The sequence below is a fragment of the Neolamprologus multifasciatus genome, chromosome 10, assembly GCF_963576455.1.
Source record: "Neolamprologus multifasciatus chromosome 10, fNeoMul1.2, whole genome shotgun sequence".
Taxonomy (NCBI): Eukaryota; Metazoa; Chordata; class Actinopteri; order Cichliformes; family Cichlidae; genus Neolamprologus; species Neolamprologus multifasciatus.
Genome location: NC_140448.1, coordinates 6,679,464 through 6,697,926, shown reverse-complemented (window position 1 = coordinate 6,697,926; position 18,463 = coordinate 6,679,464). Strand labels below are relative to the sequence as shown.

The 18,463-nt window shown below is 43.8% G+C and overlaps 1 protein-coding gene across 2 annotated transcripts; it reads left to right on the top strand.

Annotated features, from left to right (window-relative positions):
- The first annotated feature begins 11,483 nt into the window (after positions 1-11,483).
- ska2 (spindle and kinetochore associated complex subunit 2) lies at positions 11,484-17,841 on the top strand. Of its 2 annotated transcripts, none has more exons than XM_085175867.1 (7): positions 11,484-11,611; positions 13,023-13,115; positions 13,577-13,753; positions 14,265-14,336; positions 16,200-16,242; positions 16,920-17,098; positions 17,218-17,841. In XM_085175867.1, the coding sequence occupies exons 1-7, from the start codon at positions 11,579-11,581 to the stop codon at positions 17,272-17,274; spliced, it is 654 nt and encodes a 217-aa protein (XP_085031993.1). In that variant the 5' UTR covers positions 11,484-11,578; the 3' UTR covers positions 17,275-17,841. The 2 variants fall into 2 exon arrangements, with proteins under 2 accessions (XP_085031993.1, XP_085031992.1); XM_085175866.1 differs by having other exon boundaries at positions 11,485-11,611; positions 16,920-17,049.
- The last annotated feature ends 622 nt before the right edge of the window (positions 17,842-18,463 follow it).

The window sequence follows — 18,463 nt, the reverse complement described above, 5'->3', positions numbered from 1 at the left end:
CATTTCCTCTTTACGTCCTTCACTCACAGCTGTTTGTACACCACCTGTGAATGTCGTTCATGTTTACCAACTCTCTCCCATTGTTGCTGTGTTCTTTCTCTATGTTAATGAGGGAAAATGTGTTTCCCACAAGAAGAAGATGCTTAGTGTCCCAGGATGTTGTGAATATCCTGAAGACTTGTTTCAAGTCGCTTCCAAAAATACAAAACTTTTGGAAGTCCATGAAAATAAAAAAAATCATTTTAATATCTAACCTGTTGTGTGGTTGTGTAAATCCAACGTTAGAAGACAGCTAATAATGTTCATGAATGAGACTACAGACAGGTAGGTGTTCATTAAATGTGCAGATAACATCAATATAACAGTTTTGAGACCTCTGACATAGCGTGGTCTATACATCATGTCTGTTACTGAAATATGATTAATTAGGTGCGTTTTTTTTGTAATTTCTTTACAATAAATATTAATCACAGTTCAAGTATGTAATCCCTGGGAGAAATGTTTTATAATGAACACATAGTACAGTACACTGCAGCCAAGTGTAGACGGTAGTGATGGCCGGAGATGGGCAGTAATGCGTTACTGCAATCTGATTACTTTTTCAAGTAACGAGTAAAGTAAGGGATTACTATTGCAAAAACGGTAATTAGATTACCGTTACTTTCCCGTAGGAACGCTGCGTTACTAAAACCGTGATTTTTTTTGCGAGAATGTCTCATGACAGTGACGTAAGCGAGTGCGACGTTCGTGACAACAGCTGTGTGCAGATCAACGATGGATCATATATCGAGTGCAGAGAGAGTATGAGCGTGCAGCGTTTAAAGCGTGGAAGTACTGACCTTACTTTGAGTTTGATTCCATAAAAAGTGACAAAAACATTAGTGTCCGTTGTGCGTGGGAAGAAAACTTCTTTTTACAGCGAAAAAACCCCTAAACTTCCGAGCAAGCAGCGAGTAGCTACGACGTAATGGGAAACTCAGAGAAACTCGCGGATTCTTCCACTGACCGCAGCACACCTGCACCAGGGTAACCCTCCGCCTACCCCACTCCTGCTTTACAGGTGAAAATAGAGCAACAGGACCGCTAGTCTGTGACTTTATTTATTTTCTGCTGTGTTTTACTTGCATCTATTTGAAAGACTGAGTGTAAACACACAAAATATTTTATTTTATGTGCTGGAATGTGCAGAAAATAGGTTTAAATGTTAAACTAATTTCTTCCAGTCAGAGAATGTTGCAGATAATTAAATGTTTGCTTGATGCATAAAGTTAAAAGATTAAAACTAATAAAACAAGTTTTAAAAAGAGACTTTCCCATTTTTATTACATTTTGTAGAAGTAAAAAAAAGTAGAATTGGGCTGAAAGATCTATCACTTTATCACCTATTCAGGTTGTAAATCGTGTTTTTAAAAAGTAACTAAGTAATTAATTACTTTTGAAAATAATTAATCAGTAAAGTAACGGGATTACTTTTTTGGGGAAGTAATCAGTAATTAGTTACTGATTACTTTTTTCAAGTAACTTGACCAACACTGGGGATGGTCCGCTTGAAGCTGACGCTCCGGTGCGTGTGTCAAAAAAATGAACACACTGCTTCAGAAGCACTGTGTCGAAGCTTGATTCGTTTGGCCAGAGTCACGTGATCAGTGACGTCCGAAGCTTCATTTAGAGCCTAACTGCTTTGGTGTCTGATTCAATGGTTTATAAGGAAGCGAATCATTCGCGGGATTTGTGGAGTTTTGATGGTGACAGATAGCGAACCACTGATCATTCCACTGAGAGATTTGGAGCCAGCGAGGAATAGAGTTCTGTTGTGTGGGAGAATTTTGAGTTGATTTTGGTCAATCGGGTGGGTTTTCCAGCTTTGTGTTCTGGCTGTTTGCTTTTGTTTTGTGCGCGTTTATTTTATCTGAAAATGGGAAAAACTTAAAATGTCAAAAATCTGATTTTCATAATGTAAATATCATTAAATAACTTTAGAAAAACTTCTATTTGACTCTTTACATTTAATGTTATAAAAATATATCTTATTTTTTAAATTAATCTTAAAATGTTAGTCTGCAAAATGTGCAGCAATTTAATTTATTTATTCTCTTTAGCTGATAGTTGGTGGGGCCCAGATAGACTGTATAACTGCATCTCTACCAGTTTCTCTGCACTCCAGCCTCCTCTGTACCATGTGAAGGGATTTTCCTTAATGCAGGAGAAATTATCTCCACAAAAAGGAACCGTTTCAGCCATCGCAGAGTGAAACAAATTCTCTTCTTAAATAAAAATGAAAAGGGGCAATTTTACCCCCAGGCAGCCCGATATCAGACAGAACTCCACTCTGTCGAGTGGGCAATCATTATGAAGCAGTTGGTTTTATTTTGTGGATTCAAGCTGCTCCTCATATTTTTGGCCACTAGATGTCACCAGAGAGGACTGTGTTGAAAAGCTTCGAGTAATGAACCGTTTTTCTATAGAGATTGACAGACCACGTGACTTTCGCGCATTGCATGTCGGGAACTCGTGGCAAAACAATCCAAGTACCGCATCAAATGCAAGCATTTGCAGCACCACAAAACATTCATTCTCCGGTTCCAATAAATTCTTGCTTTTTCTTTGTCCCCCAAAAAAGTTATGTACAAAACGAAGGAGAACAATGCCGGACCGTACAAAGACAGACTTGATGAAAAGGTAAAGAAAAGATACGAGGAAAAAATCAAAGGAGTGAAAGGTTTATACCCTTACGAGCACACGGAGTGGACAAAATACGTTAGCATGCTGCCCAACTTTCACCACGCTCATATTTATAATTATACAGTTCTTGGAGTGAGTGCATACACTCATGACGTTTAGTAACTTCAGGTCACTGCAACAAGCCCAGGAACAGTTTACCGACGGATGGGTACAGGACCTTGAAATGCACCGTGTAGAACGAAAGACCATCGTACGTATCATAAGTTTACCAGTCTCACAAATCGTCTTCATAAATACACATTCGTTAACCGTTTATTAATAGGACCTTTGAGCTCAACGGTAATTAATTAGTAGTGGAAATAATTTCTGGTTCATTACAGAAATGTAGCAGTGACAATAATATTGTATGCTGTAATTATACTGGACAATTAGTGATACAAAAACCTGTTTTATCCTGCGAATAAAAGTATATGTTTTTGTCAATGTACCATGGTAATAACAGAAGCGAAACGCAATATTGTGTCAGGACAATTCACTATTTATGCACAATAAACAAAGGAGCATAGCGCGACCATTTCTGTTCAGCGCCAGACTTGCTTGTAACCTATATCACCAATTATTTTATGAGAAATTACGTATTAACTACAACAGAAGACTGACCTTTGTGGAAATGCTTGGAGCAGACTAACCTGTGAGCTGGATGTTCTGGGACGTTATATTTGGTCTTCGAATGGCTGCAATCCAGGCCATCCGTCGCCTCTTTGTTACTTCGGAAACATGGCTCGAACAATTTCTCTTCCACGACGTAATCCGATAACAACCGATCTCTTTACCCGTCGGCTTCCCGTGGCTGTCATGCGACCGGCTATTGCAGTTAATAATACAACCGCTTCTTGACAGTTTTTTGTGTTTCTTTTTATCGCTGTGTAACTGATTTCAATTGAAAGCCTGCGTGAGCTAGTACCTCTTGCCACGAGTTCCCAGAATTCTTTGCGGTTTTACCCCTGAATGATGTCACATTTTCAATCTCTATACAAGCTTCAGTGCTTCAGAAAGCTTCATTTGGCCATCACTAGTAGACGGTATCAAACATTAGCATGGCTTCAAGTCAATGAAATCTGACCCGGCTCCCATGTTCTCCCGTGTCTGTGTGTGTTCTCTCTGGGTGCTTTGGCTTCCTCTCACAGGCCAAACAAAGCGGTGAGAAAAGGTGTAAATTCAAAATGTTTGCTATCTACATGACTGGAAGGCATAATACCTGAAAATGTGAAGATTATGGAAAGAAGAACATAACACACCAGGTTATTTATTTAATATAATGCGAGAAAGAGAAATGAGAGAGGGGGTCGGTTCAACGTGTCTGTAACTGTCAGGAAGTAGTGATGTGTTGGTCGCGAACGAAATGGCTCTTAGAGCCGGTGTTCTGACAAAACGTCCTACCTTGTCAAAACATCATACCGTAGCGTAAATTTACTGTCCTTTGACGTGAATGATCGCAAGCCGTGGGTTTTTTTTTCCTTTCTCTCAGCCTCTCTCTCGCACTTTTTTTCCGCTTCACTTCGCACTCGAGCCTTGTGCTTGCGCTGGGCAGAGGGGGGAGGGGCGGTAGTTACACTCTCTTTTTTTTTTTTTTGTTTTGTTTTGTTTTTTTGCCTGTCCCGTTTGGCTCTTTTGCCATCAGAATTATTGTCTAAAGGCGAAGAAAGATGCCCAACGGATTTTCTTTACCAAATTGACCATCCCAGCTTTGCCGTAATGGTCCATTTGATTCACCTTTTATTCTTTATTTTATTTTCACTTGCTGAATACGGGACAGACTTGACTGGGGGAAAGAAAAGGGAGAAAGAAAGAGGGAAAGAAAAACAGTTGAGAAGAGGGACGGGGGAGAAGGGCAAAAAACAAAAACCAACAGAATAAGCAGAAGAAAAAAAAAAAAAATACATATATCGATCACCTGGATCACCTGTTGAGAAAGAAAAAAGAAAACAAGCAGAAGAAAACGAGAGTAATACAATAAACCACATCACAATGATATATGGGAATATGACAGTAAATACTAAATATTAAACATTATTGTGCAGCACGTAAGATCGACAGCACAGTGTGCATTGAGGTAGGAGCCAAAAAGGGTGTAGTTTGTGTGTGTGATCACCCGTGTGTACACCTGTGAGCATGGACGCGCTTGTTTTCTTAAAAGGTTCCCTCATGTAATGATCTGCTAGAGGGTGTGGGAGGCCACTGCCCCGTCCTCCAGGGCATGAAGCAGGTATGGAGGAGATCAAAACTCCAGACATCCAGAGGCCCCCAGAACACAAGAGACCAAGGAAGACCAACAGAGGGGCAGCCGAGCCACCGTCCCAGAAAGAGCTGAGGAGAGTCCCAGATGAGGGGTCACCCAGCAGCCACGGAGCAGAAGCCAGGGGGGGCTGCAGTGACGTGCCCGTGAGCTCCGCCGGCAGCCAGCTGTGCCTGAGTGACCGAGCCCCAGGCCGAGAGGCCGGGGGCACCCCACCTCCGAAGTGGCCCAAGCGAGCCCCAGGCTCCAGGCCCCGATAAGCAGCCGCCAAGGAGTGAGCCGGTGTGTACCCGGACGCCCACCCCCGGACACAAAGAACCACCAACGCACCGATGTCTGAGGGAGTCCGCCCCCGGCAGGGGAAGTGGTGGGGGGAGATAGGCCTCCAAACCCTGGAGGGCCTGAGCTGTCCTCAGAGAGGTGGCATCTGATACCCAACCTGACATATAGACACAGACATACAGGCACACACAGATACAAACATCCATTCCCACCCTCATGCTCTCATATGCACTTACTCCACACTCAACCAACGTGGAGACAGACATAAAGAGACGCTGTACACACAATCACACTCCCCAAGCGTACTCTACGAACCGGGTCTAGGTACCCTTGCCCCTGGAGGGGGGAACTGCACCCAGACCCAGGTTGTGTTACCCTTTTCCCTGCGGTGGGGAGAAGCAGACCGCCCGACTCCGCAGCAGCAGGGAGGCCCCACATTCCGGATCCCAGTCGGACGGCCAACTCCTCCTCCTAGCCCCCCTGCTCCAGCAGAAAGCAGAGAACGAGGGTGAGAGAAGACTCCTAACCTCCCTCCAGGGAGACTCCTAACCTCCCTGCTACTGAGAGTTACACTCTCAGTAGCACAGGAACAGAGCGGGAGGGAGAGAGAGCCAGAGACAACAACGTCACATTAGAAAGGTATAGTAATCATCCACAACTATTTTCAGTTGCAGATGATAAGGGATTCAGAAAGTTTATTCATGCAGACCCATATGACAGAGAATATGCATGTTCTTCTTAGTTTTCATATTATAATTTATATTTAACTGTGTTGTGGTTTGCAGTGTTTTGTGTTGTTTCACTTGATGGCCCCTAGAGACAAAGCACATACAAACTTCAAAACACGTCCAAACTCTGAAGCACGTGCAAACTCCAAGACACGTAAAAACTCAGACGCACGTAAAAACTCAGAAGCACGTAAAAACTCCAAAACACGTACAAAAGACAACAGAAGTTCTCCAGGATGCTAGGGCGCAGTGTTGAGCTTTTGTTACCTAGTGTGTTAGCAGAGACGGGTCTTCCAGCAGACTCTGCATGAATATTGAAGATACTCATTATTTAGTCGGAGGAATAATCACACGTGGGGCATCGGCTTTCACCGGAACGTCACACCCTAAAGGTGACATTGTTTATTGAACTCTCGCGTGCACTCTGCAGCATAACAGGAAGCATCCTTTCAAAATAAAATCACAACAGATGACAATGAGGGCATACCTATTAACTATCTCAACACCCCCACTTGCACTCACGTTGTCAGCTTTACATGCATTCCAAAACAAACAGTTTTTCTTTACTATTTGTTTACACTCCAAACATATATTTCTCAAACTTCAATAACTTCCCCTTTGTTGCTGGCTTTGTCATAACATCGGCCACCATCAGACCTGTCGAACAATATTCCAACATCAAATTTTCAGCATTAACTGTTGATCTTACAAAATGATACTTGATATCGATATGCTTACACCTTTGTCTGTTAACAGGATTCTTTGCCAATGCGATAGTCCCTTGATTGTCCTCAAAAATCTTTGGTGGTCTCTTTTGATGCTCATACATGCTTTGCAACAGTTGTGTCAAGTACAAACATTCTTGTGTTGTTGCTGCCAAAGCTATGTACTCTGCTTCACAAGTTGACAAGGCAACAGTTGGCTGCTTCTTTGTTCGCCATGACACTAAAGTACCTTCTTCATTCAGGCTTATGCAGTAACCTGTAGTACTCCTCCTGTCAGTCACATCTGCAGCCCAGTCTGAGTCACTGTGACCTTGTACTCTCAAATCTTTGTCACTTTTCCTGTAGCACAATGTCTTGTCTTTTGATTGTTTCAAATACCTTAAAACATGTTTCACAGTAGTCCAATGTTCCACAGTTGGTTCTTTAAAGTGCTGTGACAGCTTACTTACAACAAAACACAAATCTGGTCGTGTGCAAGAGGTCAAGTAAATAAGGCTACCTACTGCCTCTCTGTACATTCTGACATTGTCCATTTTCTCAGCATCATCATTGTAGTTCAACTTTTGTTCACAAGGAGTTGATCTTGGTTTACAGTCTTGCATTTGAAATCTTTCCAGTATGTTTTCTACATATCTCTCTTGTGACATTTTTACACAATCTTTGGTTTGCTCAAAATCAATACCAAGAAAATGTTTGAGTTTCCCCATATCTTTCATTTTGAACCTTGCAGTTAGCATTCCCTTCACAGTTTCCAAAACCCTTCCATCACTGGCTGCAATAATAATATCATCAACCCATATGATCATGATCACTTTGTCTTTTCCTGTTTTCCTTGTGTAAACACAATTATCTACAGGACTCTGCATGAAACCGTTCTCTATCAAATAGTCATGTAATGTCCTGTTCCAGTTTCGGCCTGACTGTTTAAGCCCATAAAGTGACTTTTCCAGCTTATAGACCAGTTTCTCATCTGTTTTTCCTTTTACTTCATAGCCTTCTGGCTGCTCAACATAAACTTCAAAATCTATTGGTGCATGCAAGTATGCAGTTTTTACATCCATCTGATGCAAAGTCAGGTTTTCTTGTATCGCACACTGCATCAATACTCTTATGCTTGTCAGGTTAGCAGTCGGAGAAAAAGTTTCATCATAGTCTATCCCAAAACACTGGTTGTAACCTTTAGCTACGTACCGTGCTTTATATTTTTCTGATCCATCACCACTGTTTTTCTTCACATATACCCATCTACCCCCCACTGCTTTCTTGCCCTCAGGTAAGCTCGTTAGGGTAAAGGTGTTGTTCTCTTTTAAGGATTGCATTTCCTCATCCATAGCTGCTTTCCACTCTTTAGAGTTGGGTGACTTTACAGCTTCACTGAATGTCACGGGTGAGTTACTTATCAGTCTGTAACAGTAGTCTATGTTAGTCAGCACTTGATCATCAATGTCTTCTCCTGACTCATATTCATTTAGATAATCTGGTTTCTTTCTTGTTCTAGAAGGATACCTTCTGGAGTTTTCAGTCTCATCACTAAGTGGCATCTGACTGTTCACTTCTGGTTGGTTGTCAGTACCTGGTTCCTGTGAACTGGTACTGGGGCTTTCCCTGTTCATGTTTGGTCTCTCCATCACCTGTATGTCCTCATCCTCAGATGTCGTGTCAGTTTGTGTTTGCTTTTCCTCATTGTGTTTGGTTACAAACTTAACCAGCCTAAACTTTTGCACTTTAGCGCTGTCTGGGAAATAAACCTTGTATGCTGGACTGTTTTTGTCGTAGCCTACAAAAATCCCTTTTGTACACCTAGAATCCAGCTTACCCTTGTCTTGCTTGTAAGCATAACACTCACACCCAAACTTTCGCATTCTGGATAAATTGGGCTTCCGCCCAGTCAGCAAAAAGTAAGGTGTCTGTCCTGTCCGGTTGTTAAAGCACCTGTTTCTCACAATAGCCGCTGTTTGAACTGCATACGTCCATAATTCCTTTGGTACGGCACTTTCAATAAGCATGCACCTTCCCATATCAAAAAGTGTTCTCCAGCCACGTTCTGCTGTACCATTCTGGTGAGGGGAATATGGGGCTGAAGTTTCATGTCTTATTCCATGTTTGTTTAACAATGCCTGGTAACTCTTTGCCATGAACTCTGTGCCGTTGTCTGACCTGATACACTTTACCTTCCCGTGTGGGGCTGTATCAGCCAAAAAGATTTCAGTTGCTTGCATTGTTTCACTTTTGTTTTTGAGAAAATATACAAATACTGCACCGGAAAAGTCATCGGTAAACAATAATGCATATCTGTGTCCATCTCGTGATTCTGGATCTATCGGCCCTGCTAGATCCGTATGTACCAGCTCGAGAGGTTTCTCGGCTCTTCTGTCAGGGTTTCTATTCCTAGTCTGGACAAATTTTCCCTGGATACACACCTCACAGTTCAAACTTTGGTTGTCTGTTTTCCCCTTGATTTTCATACCTTCAACAACATTTTGTAACTTCAGAATGTCACTATGATTGCAATGTCCCAAAATTTCGTGCCATGTCTGTACATCAAAACAATTATTACACTTATCATCATACTCACTTACAGTTTCAAGGTAATAAAGTCTGTTGTGCTCATGGATGTAGAACTTTGTACCATCTCTGTGTTGAAGGACGTTCCTTCCTTTCTTAAAGATGATAGTAGCTCCATTCGCGGTGGCCGCTCTCACAGAGAAGATATTCTGTGGAAATGAGGGAATGTATAGAGCGTCTTTCAGTGTTGTTTTACACGGTCTCCCTCTGCTGTCAATCAAGCACACCTCTGCATCTCCTCTGCCTTCAGCCACTCCTTTACACCTGGTGCCATCAGCTAATTCCACACAGTGTGTTCCCTGCTGGAAGTCTTCATTAAATTTCTTGAACGCTGTTTTATCATTCAGGATGTGTGATGTTGCGCCAGTATCCACCATCAGGCCTTTGGTCCTGATGTCCTGTCGCTGTTGAGGTTCTGCGTAGTCATCGCTCATCCGGAAGACATAGGTGTCGTCGCTCTCTGCGTTGCCGCCCTCCTCCGAGGCTGTGCGCGCTTCATCATTCCGTTGTCGTCTCCTGCAAGTCGACTCTCGATGGGTGTTGCTTCTACAGTGACCGCACCACTGTCTGTAGCGGCATGCTCTGGCCTTGTGTCCCCGCTGGCCACACTTAAAACAGACTATGTCTGACATGTCTCTCCTGTGGTCATTAGCAGCTGCTGCGGGTCTCGCGCTAGGTTGCACTCTCGCCTTCATGATGTTATCCTCTTGTTCCACTAAGCGCATTTTCTCAGTGTCCTCATAGCTGCGGAGTTTTGTTTTAAATTCCGCAAACTTGATTTCTGATTCACTTTGTGTAATGTGAACCGAAAAAGGTTTAAATGCTTCTGGTAAACCTTTTAACACCATCGCTACAAGCAGACCATCACTAAGTGTCTCTCCAGCATTTCTCAGGGCTGTAATAAATGTCTCTGCGCGTATGATGTACTCGGTGACGCTCTCACTGCTTGCTTTCTTCAGAGAAGTCAGTTCAGTATAAAGGCTGATAATTCTTGGTTTACCTTTTCCTGCATAATAGTCTCTTAAAATTTTCAGTGCCTCGCGTCCATCATCAGCAGCTTCTCTCATCACGAGCGATAAACTCTTATCATCCAGGAACTGTATTAACTCTGCATAGGCCTGGGCATTCTTATCTTCGTCGTCCTCATCTTCGTCATCACTTTTCAATATTGTGTCTTTTAGACCTTGTAATCTAAGATGTCCCAAAAATTTTGTCTCCCACAGTTCATAATTCTTCTCATCTCCGTCAAAAACCAACCTTGCCCATCGGCCACTGGGTTCACCAGCACGCTTACTCATGGTGCTAACTTAGCATGCTAATCCTCACCGAACACGCTGTACTTTGCGACTTTTCTGGTGGTAAACTTTCCCCTGGAGTAGCTTCAATATTTTCCTGGGCCCATAACCTGTTAGCAGAGACGGGTCTTCCAGCAGACTCTGCATGAATATTGAAGATACTCATTATTTAGTCGGAGGAATAATCACACGTGGGGCATCGGCTTTCACCGGAACGTCACACCCTAAAGGTGACATTGTTTATTGAACTCTCGCGTGCACTCTGCAGCATAACAGGAAGCATCCTTTCAAAATAAAATCACAACAGATGACAATGAGGGCATACCTATTAACTATCTCAACATAGTGGCTACACAAGCCAGCAAGTACCAACGACCGGATTTGGTGTGTGGTAGTAACAGGTAAATGAACTTTTTTTTTTAATTGTTTGAATATATATGAGTGCTTGTGTATAAATATACAAACAATACACATATGCTTTCAATGTGTAATTTAAGTGATCTAGGTAGCTCTGTTTTGGAAGTTCAGTTAACGCTAGAAATGTGTTTTGGAGTTTATACGGGCTTTTTGGAGTTTGTACGTGCGTTGTCTCCAGGGGCCACCGTATATATTTATATATAAACATATATAAATAAAACCACTTTTTTTTACATTAGTAATTCCTTTTGTGCATAATTTTATATTGTTGTTAATAGTAAATTAACTAAAGCAACAAAACAACCTAAAGAGTCGGTTAGGAGCCGAAACTGTCGGATCTTTTTATTGACTCGAGCCGAAAGAGCCGGTTCTCTAAAAAGAGTCGAAATCCCATCACTATCAGGAAGATCCTAAAATGTTTTAGCAGCACTCATCTCACTCCAAGCCAGAGGGGGGCGCCAAACAGAGAAACAGACTGGGAGTAATATGGCGCACAGCTCTCGGCTCGGACACACGTCCAATCAGCTTTCTTCCTTCCTGACAGCTGGCCAATCACAGCGCCCACGTTCAGGCTGAAAACTGTTCAACATGGAGACAACAGTTGAAAAGCTTGAGGCGATGGTAAGCACAGCGTCAAACTCCTTTTCCCGACTGTATCTTTTCGCTGTTGAACCGCTATTGATCGTAGCTTTGTACACGGTGTGCCGCTCACAGCAGGCGACTCACGGGTCTCTGCTAAGAAACAGTCCAAAGTCAGGCCCATCAAATACCGCAGGACCGCGAAGGAGCTCGGCTAGTTTCAACATCGCCGCCACTCGAACGTCACAGAGCAACTCGGAGCAAGCAGCCCGCAGCGGGACCGAGTGTAGCGTCGCTCTGTTGTTTTAGGACTTTTATTCACAGATTGTTTGTTTTTCGAGACCGTCTCAAACACCAGCTGTCTCCTGCACATGGATCAGTGCATCAAGTCTCACGGTGCCAAAGCCAGGCGTGCTTACTTCCCCGTAACTCTTATTGCAGAAGGGAAATGGGAGGATGTGCAGCCTGTAGCGGAACTCTGTCTGTGCTGCTGACCATCTGCAGGTTGTGCAATCCTGGGACTAGTGCAAAGTTTACCGTGTGTGAACCTCGAGCTGTTGGCAGATGCTCTGACTTCATTGCACTACTGTATCAGACAACTAGTAGTGCAATAGTATTGTCAAAGCATCTGAAAACTGCAAGGACCACCTCTGTGTTTACAACCTTCAATAAATACATTAAAGAAAAGATGCACTTTATTTACCTCACAGCTGGAATAAAGTCGATATCAGATAATTATCTGTAATCCAAATGTAAATACAGCCATTGAAAATAAGTCTAAATACAAATATTAACTTGTAATACAAGAACAATATTTAAAATAATAATGCATGTTTGTGTGCGCGCACATCGATCCTTACTCCTGCTGAAGCTGGAGTAATCTACACGTTTGTGCTCTAAACAACGAATCAGACGACTTCCTTCTTAAGTTCGCTCCGATGTGGCTGCAGCTGTACAGCTGTCAGGGAGCAGCAGCGACGTTGCTCTCTGAACCACTCACTCATCAAATCAGAAACTTGAACCTCTGGCCCCTACAGTGAGGAGATCTGATGGCTGATGTTGTCTGGGGACTGCTGGACCATAGACCATCTTTATCCACTGTCCCTCCTCTGCACATGTGCAGACCTTTGCAGCCTTGTGTCGCTGTGTCCTGAGAATGCATTAGTCAGTAGGTGGTGAGTTCATACCTGTCGATCTCTGATCTGGAACGTTTCTTGGTGATTTCCACCCAGTGGTACAGAAGACCCGGTTTAATCCTGGAGTTACCTGGATATGCCAAAGTACTGCTGCCTCGTACACTCTGTCCTGGAACAGGAACATGGGCGCTGCACTTCCTGTAGTGTAACATAATGAGGTTCACATAAAGAAATGAGCTGTAAGTGTGATTCCACCATGTGGAGTCAAACACGGTGCAGGAAGTTCAGTGCCACAATGACGCACTTTGTCTTTGCAGTTTCTGAAGGCAGAGGCAGACCTGGATTACATTGAGAAGCGGCTGAAGCTGGACTTCATCAACAGCAGTGCAGAACATGGATGTCCAGCTGAGGTGACTAACAGATGACACTTCTCCCATCATCTGCAGGCAGATCTAGAGAAAATCAAAGAGCTCTTAGTGAATTACTGGCTGCTAACACCGAGGCCTTTGTGCTTGGAAGTTGTGTAAGTTGTGTATTATTTGTCTTTTGTTAAAAAACACATGTCATCAGGATACACAGAAGAACAAACTCCAACTAAAGTGAAAGTAAGATGAACCGGCCTATACCCATAAAGATGCTAATAGTTATAACCGAACCAACCAGTACATGTAATAAGACATAGAAGAGGGACGGAAATCCCAGATCATTCAGTTCAGCTGGATGCAGCCAGTGGGAAAAACACTTTGTCACTCAGTGATACGAGTGATGCATGAGGTAGAACATTTCATGTTTGCAGAAAGGCAATAAGAGAAAATCAGGCACACACCTGAGCATGCAGTCTGTGGGCTGATGATTGACCATGTGCTTGCAGAACAACCTGGCAGTGGTGCTGGAGAACCTGAAGTCTATAAAGTCCAAACACTCAGCCCTGTGCTCGCAGGTGAAGGAGCTGACGAGTGCACAGGAGGAGTCTGTAGACTTGATCAGAAACAACCTCAGCGGCGTCATGGAGCTGCTGCAACACTTTGAACAGACCACTGATATGGAGGTGGGTCGATCGACGCTATGACTGTTTAACACAGCTCACTGATACAAATACTGCTGCTGTGGGAGGTCAGATTTAATTAACCATCTAATCAAAGGGAAAATGTGCACAGATACGTTGTGGTGAACTTGGCGATGAAGTGAGGAAGGCGTGAGAGCACTTGAAGTGCTGATTCAAAGTTTAAGCTGGTCCTCCTGTCCCAGAGTACCTGCGCTTGGCCCAAGAAAGCATCAATGTTGAACACACAGAGACTGCAGAGAGCGCTTTGACGTGTCATTGGTTTAATCACAGTTAGCTGCAGCAGCCTCCAAACACGGCGCAGCTCCTGCAGTTATATCCATAACATGTGTGAAAGCCTAATGACATTTAATCACATTAACTGTGTGTATTCACGGGTTTGTGCACACACACCTCCTGCTGCAGTTTGTGGGTATCGTGCAGATCAACATTTCTCCTGAATTCTCTTTGAAGCTTCCATTCAGGATCTGCTGTTTCCTTGTTGGTGTCTCTGCAGGTTGGGACACTGACAGAGTCGGAGCGTGAGTCTGTAGCACTGCTAAGTGCTGTCAGTCGCACCACAGCTGAGGTGAGCAGGACGACACCTTTACACGGCACTTCTTTGATAGTGGACTAGACGCATATGCTTGGTTTGCTTCAGTGGGAGCTTAACAGGAGGAGCCGGGGCTGGACCGGCCCGGGAGGCCAGTGGGTCGATCGAAGCGCCGCTGAGCAACAAGCCCTTTGTTCGTTTTCATTACTGACACATCACATCTCCTCACTGCGCGCCGTGCAGAGTTTAGTGTAGAGAGATGTGGAGCCAAACTAAGTACAGCAGTGGTAGCTGCACCATCACCCACAGTGGTGCACCATCACCCACAGTGGTGCACCATCACCCACAGTGGTGCCAGCAGCACCTGCCACTGAACGTGTCCCACGATGTGTCATTTTAAATAAATTACATGAGTTTACATGTCAGTAAGGAGGAGGTAATCCCAGCCCTTCTCCTCTCACAGTGAGCCACAGTCGTCTCTGCTTCCAACCTGGACTGTGTACATTCATCATCATCATCATCATCCTTAGGTTTATTTCCTGCTGGTCTCGGTGCTGAGTTCAGTCCCAGGCTCCTCATTTCACATTTAAAACCTGATAGTGGCCCCCAGTGATCCCCCAGTGATCCCCCAGTGATCCCCCAGTGATCCCCCAGTCCACCTGTAATATTCACAGTATGTGGTAGTTGATGCTGCGCTTCCTTTGTTTGCTCTTTTCAAACATAGCGACACAAAGATGCTCTGAGCCTGAAGATGTGGAATCGTAAAGAATCGAAGGCCATGTTCGCACTAACGCGTTCCCGTTTGAAAACGCATCGTTTTCTCTCCGTTTTGGCGTCCCGTCCACTGAGACGCCGTTTTCGCTCAAGGAAAACGCAGCGTTTTGAAAACGCTCTCCAAAGCGGATACGTTTGAAAACTGCTTTCGTGTCGCAGTGTGGACAGCGAAAACGCAGACTTTTTGAAAACAATGACACATGTTAGTCATGTGATGCAGTCATGTGACCAATTAAACTGAGATAGCGACGGGCGTTACACAGCAGCTGTTTTGTTTGACAGCCGTGTTAAAGATGAATCAGTCTGTAGATGCTCCAGAGAGCTTTTCTTCACATTCTTTAACTCTCGCTCGCTTTTGCAACTTTGTACTTTTGTGTTGCTCGCAGCAACAACTCCACCTCATCGTCAGTCCATTTAACAAACTCACTGCTTTTCCTCCACATGTCGCCGACGTTTCAAAGAGCTGAAAGTAAACAAACGGCAGACAGAAAAGAGGCGGGCTGAACCTTCTTGCGCTTCACACATGCGCAGGACTGGAACGTCAGCGTTTTCGGCCGTTTCAACGTGGACGCACACCTCTGTGAAAACGATAGTGTGGACGCATTTTCAGACGAAAACACCATTTTCAAATTGATCTGGGGCTAGTGTGGACGTAGACAAAGTGTTACGTAACTTTAATACTTTTACACGCAGCAGACGCTGCAGATACTTTAGTGAAACACGGCTGAAGAACGAGGACATCGTTTGCACAGAGGAACTGAACCTTTGTGCTGATTAACAGCCTCACACACGTCTGCTGAGCGATCCCAGTCTCAGCTTCATCTCATGTGATGGTTTTCTGACATGGACTCTGGTCTCCAGTTCATCCCACATGTGAACTTCCCACTGGCTGAAGTTTTTGTTGCCGTGTGTAAATTAGACCTTCAGTTGATGTTACAATCTTTGAGCTTTACAGAACTGACGCCCATCACAGTGTTTATGCTGTGGATCAATAAAAACCGATAATATTGACCTTGGTAACTCAGTTACTCTGTACAAAAATAAATGTAGATGAATATGAAACAGTGCTTTACCTTTGGTCAGAAGCTCCTGTTTCACTGCTGCCTGCTGCATGTTTTCTTCCAGGTGTGTTCAGCTGTAGCAGCTTCTCACCACGAGCAGCCACAAAGTAAGTTTGTTACATTCAAGTTACATTCAAGTTACATTCAAGTTACATTCAAGTTACATTCAAGTTACATTCTGCCCGTCTGCTGATTGGCTGAGGCTGAAAAGTCTTTGCAGCTGTTGGATGGACTGAACAAAAGCAGATGTTAGCCCCACAGCTTCAATGTTTCTCTGAAATCAAATATGCAGATTTTCTAAAATGCTTCAATTTTAAATTGTAGATTTTGATTATTGTAGAGTCTCAGTGCTCTCATAAGATCATTTGAATCATCTTGGTACACTTGTGGTGAGCCACTGGTGATTCGTCAAATGTTCGTAGCCTTCAGAACCTGAAGTAACACTTATTAAAATTTATGAGGACACCTATTCAGCGTTGGTACAGTTCATGGTAGTTTGAGGGTTTGAATGATTTGAACATTTCTTCAGCATCACCCTGAAACAGGAGGTTTGCATTTTGACAGCATCGTGCAGCAGATGAAACGAGACGGTCCTCTCTGTGTGGTTACAGGGTTTTCCTCTATTCACCAAATGTTAGATTAATGAATAATAAAATGCTTTTAGATGTTAGTTTCAAATCACATGTATATTCCACTCCCCTGTCCCTCCGTGACCAAGTTAAAGAATTTCCCAACCTGTGATGAATAAAACAATAATGATCCATGTCTGTCGTTGTGTCCACAGGCAGTGAGTGTGAGGAACTGACTGCAGCCATGCTGGAGTCGCTCCCCCCGAGCGTACGCTCCAACATCAAGCTAACTGACCTCAATACGTTCTACCAGCAGCTGCAGCAACATCTGGGCAAAAGTAACAGGTTGGAGAAAAACAGCTGTTATTGTGAGAGGCTATGGAAAAGTAACCTGGTTCATTCTGAAAAAGCTTGATTACATGTTGAGTCTGGATTGGCTGTCACTGTGTAAACGTATGATTACAAGCAGCCTGTAGTCTAAAGTTTATAAATGTGAATCCATTTCCATTGCAGGGGATCGCTCAGCGTGCAGAAGATGAAGCAGCTGAAGATGAATGTGAGCGATGCTAAGCTGAAGGTCCTGCAACACCTGTCCTTAGTTGAGCTGGACAGTAAAGGCCACGTTCGTCTTGTGCTCTGAGCAGAGCGATGGTTGTCACAGTGTGTGCCGAGTTCTTGAGCAGAAACTAACCACGTGGGTGGGATGGACGCATACAGGAGACGTCAGTTTACTTTCAGTCGGCGCTATGGTCGGTCTGTACGCTGTATAAATGCTCAGATTCACCAAAGTACAGCGCCGTCCTTTGAGCACTGGGGCATGAGCTAGCCACAATGATGCTGTGAAGATGCACAGTGTGCTGCCTGTTCATGTTTTTCATGTTATAAGGTTTATTGTAAAAATATGTGATTACATTTTAACACAAGACCCTGTCCCCGGAGTAAAATGCTAAACCCATAAAGATGCTAATAGTTATAATGTATTTTTGTCACTGCTGTAACTCCTTTAAACGAGTAACTAAATTACAGAGTTTCTAACAGTAAAATCTACCTTCAGCTGTGTTGATTGAAACTTGAAATCTTAATACTTTAAATGTACAAAGAACAATGATGGACATTAAAATAAATGTAAAATTGTAATGTGTGGTCCTCTCACTTTGTGAGGTGAAATAAAAGATAATGCTAAGGGAATAAGATTGTTTCATTCATATATATATGTGAAAAACTCCGCTCTTGCCGCGGTGGGCGTCTATCCTCCAAGCTCGGGACTACCAGAGGACTGGGAGCTTGAGGGTCCTGCAGTATCTTAGCTGTTCCCAGGACTGCGCTCTTCTGGACAGAGAACTCCGATGTTGTTCCCGGGATCTGCTGGAGCCACTCGCCTAGCTTGGGAGTCCCCGCACCGAGTGCTCCGATTACCACGGGGACCACCGTTACCTTCACCCTCCACATCTTCTCCAGCTGGTACACCAAAACTTTGGACACACCTCATTTAATGTTTTTTCTTTAGTTTCATGACTGTTTACATCGTAGAGTCTCACTGAAGGCAAAACTATGAATGAACACACGTGGAATTGAAGGAGTTCAGAGATGCTGAGCACCTGTTGGCCTTTTTGCCTTCACTCTGCGCTCCATCTCATCCCAAACCATCTCCACTGGGTTTAGGTCAGGTGACTGTGGAGGCCAGATCATCTGGCACAGACATCACTCTCCTTCTTGGTCAAACAGCCCTCACACAGCCTGGAGGTGTGTTTGGGCTCAT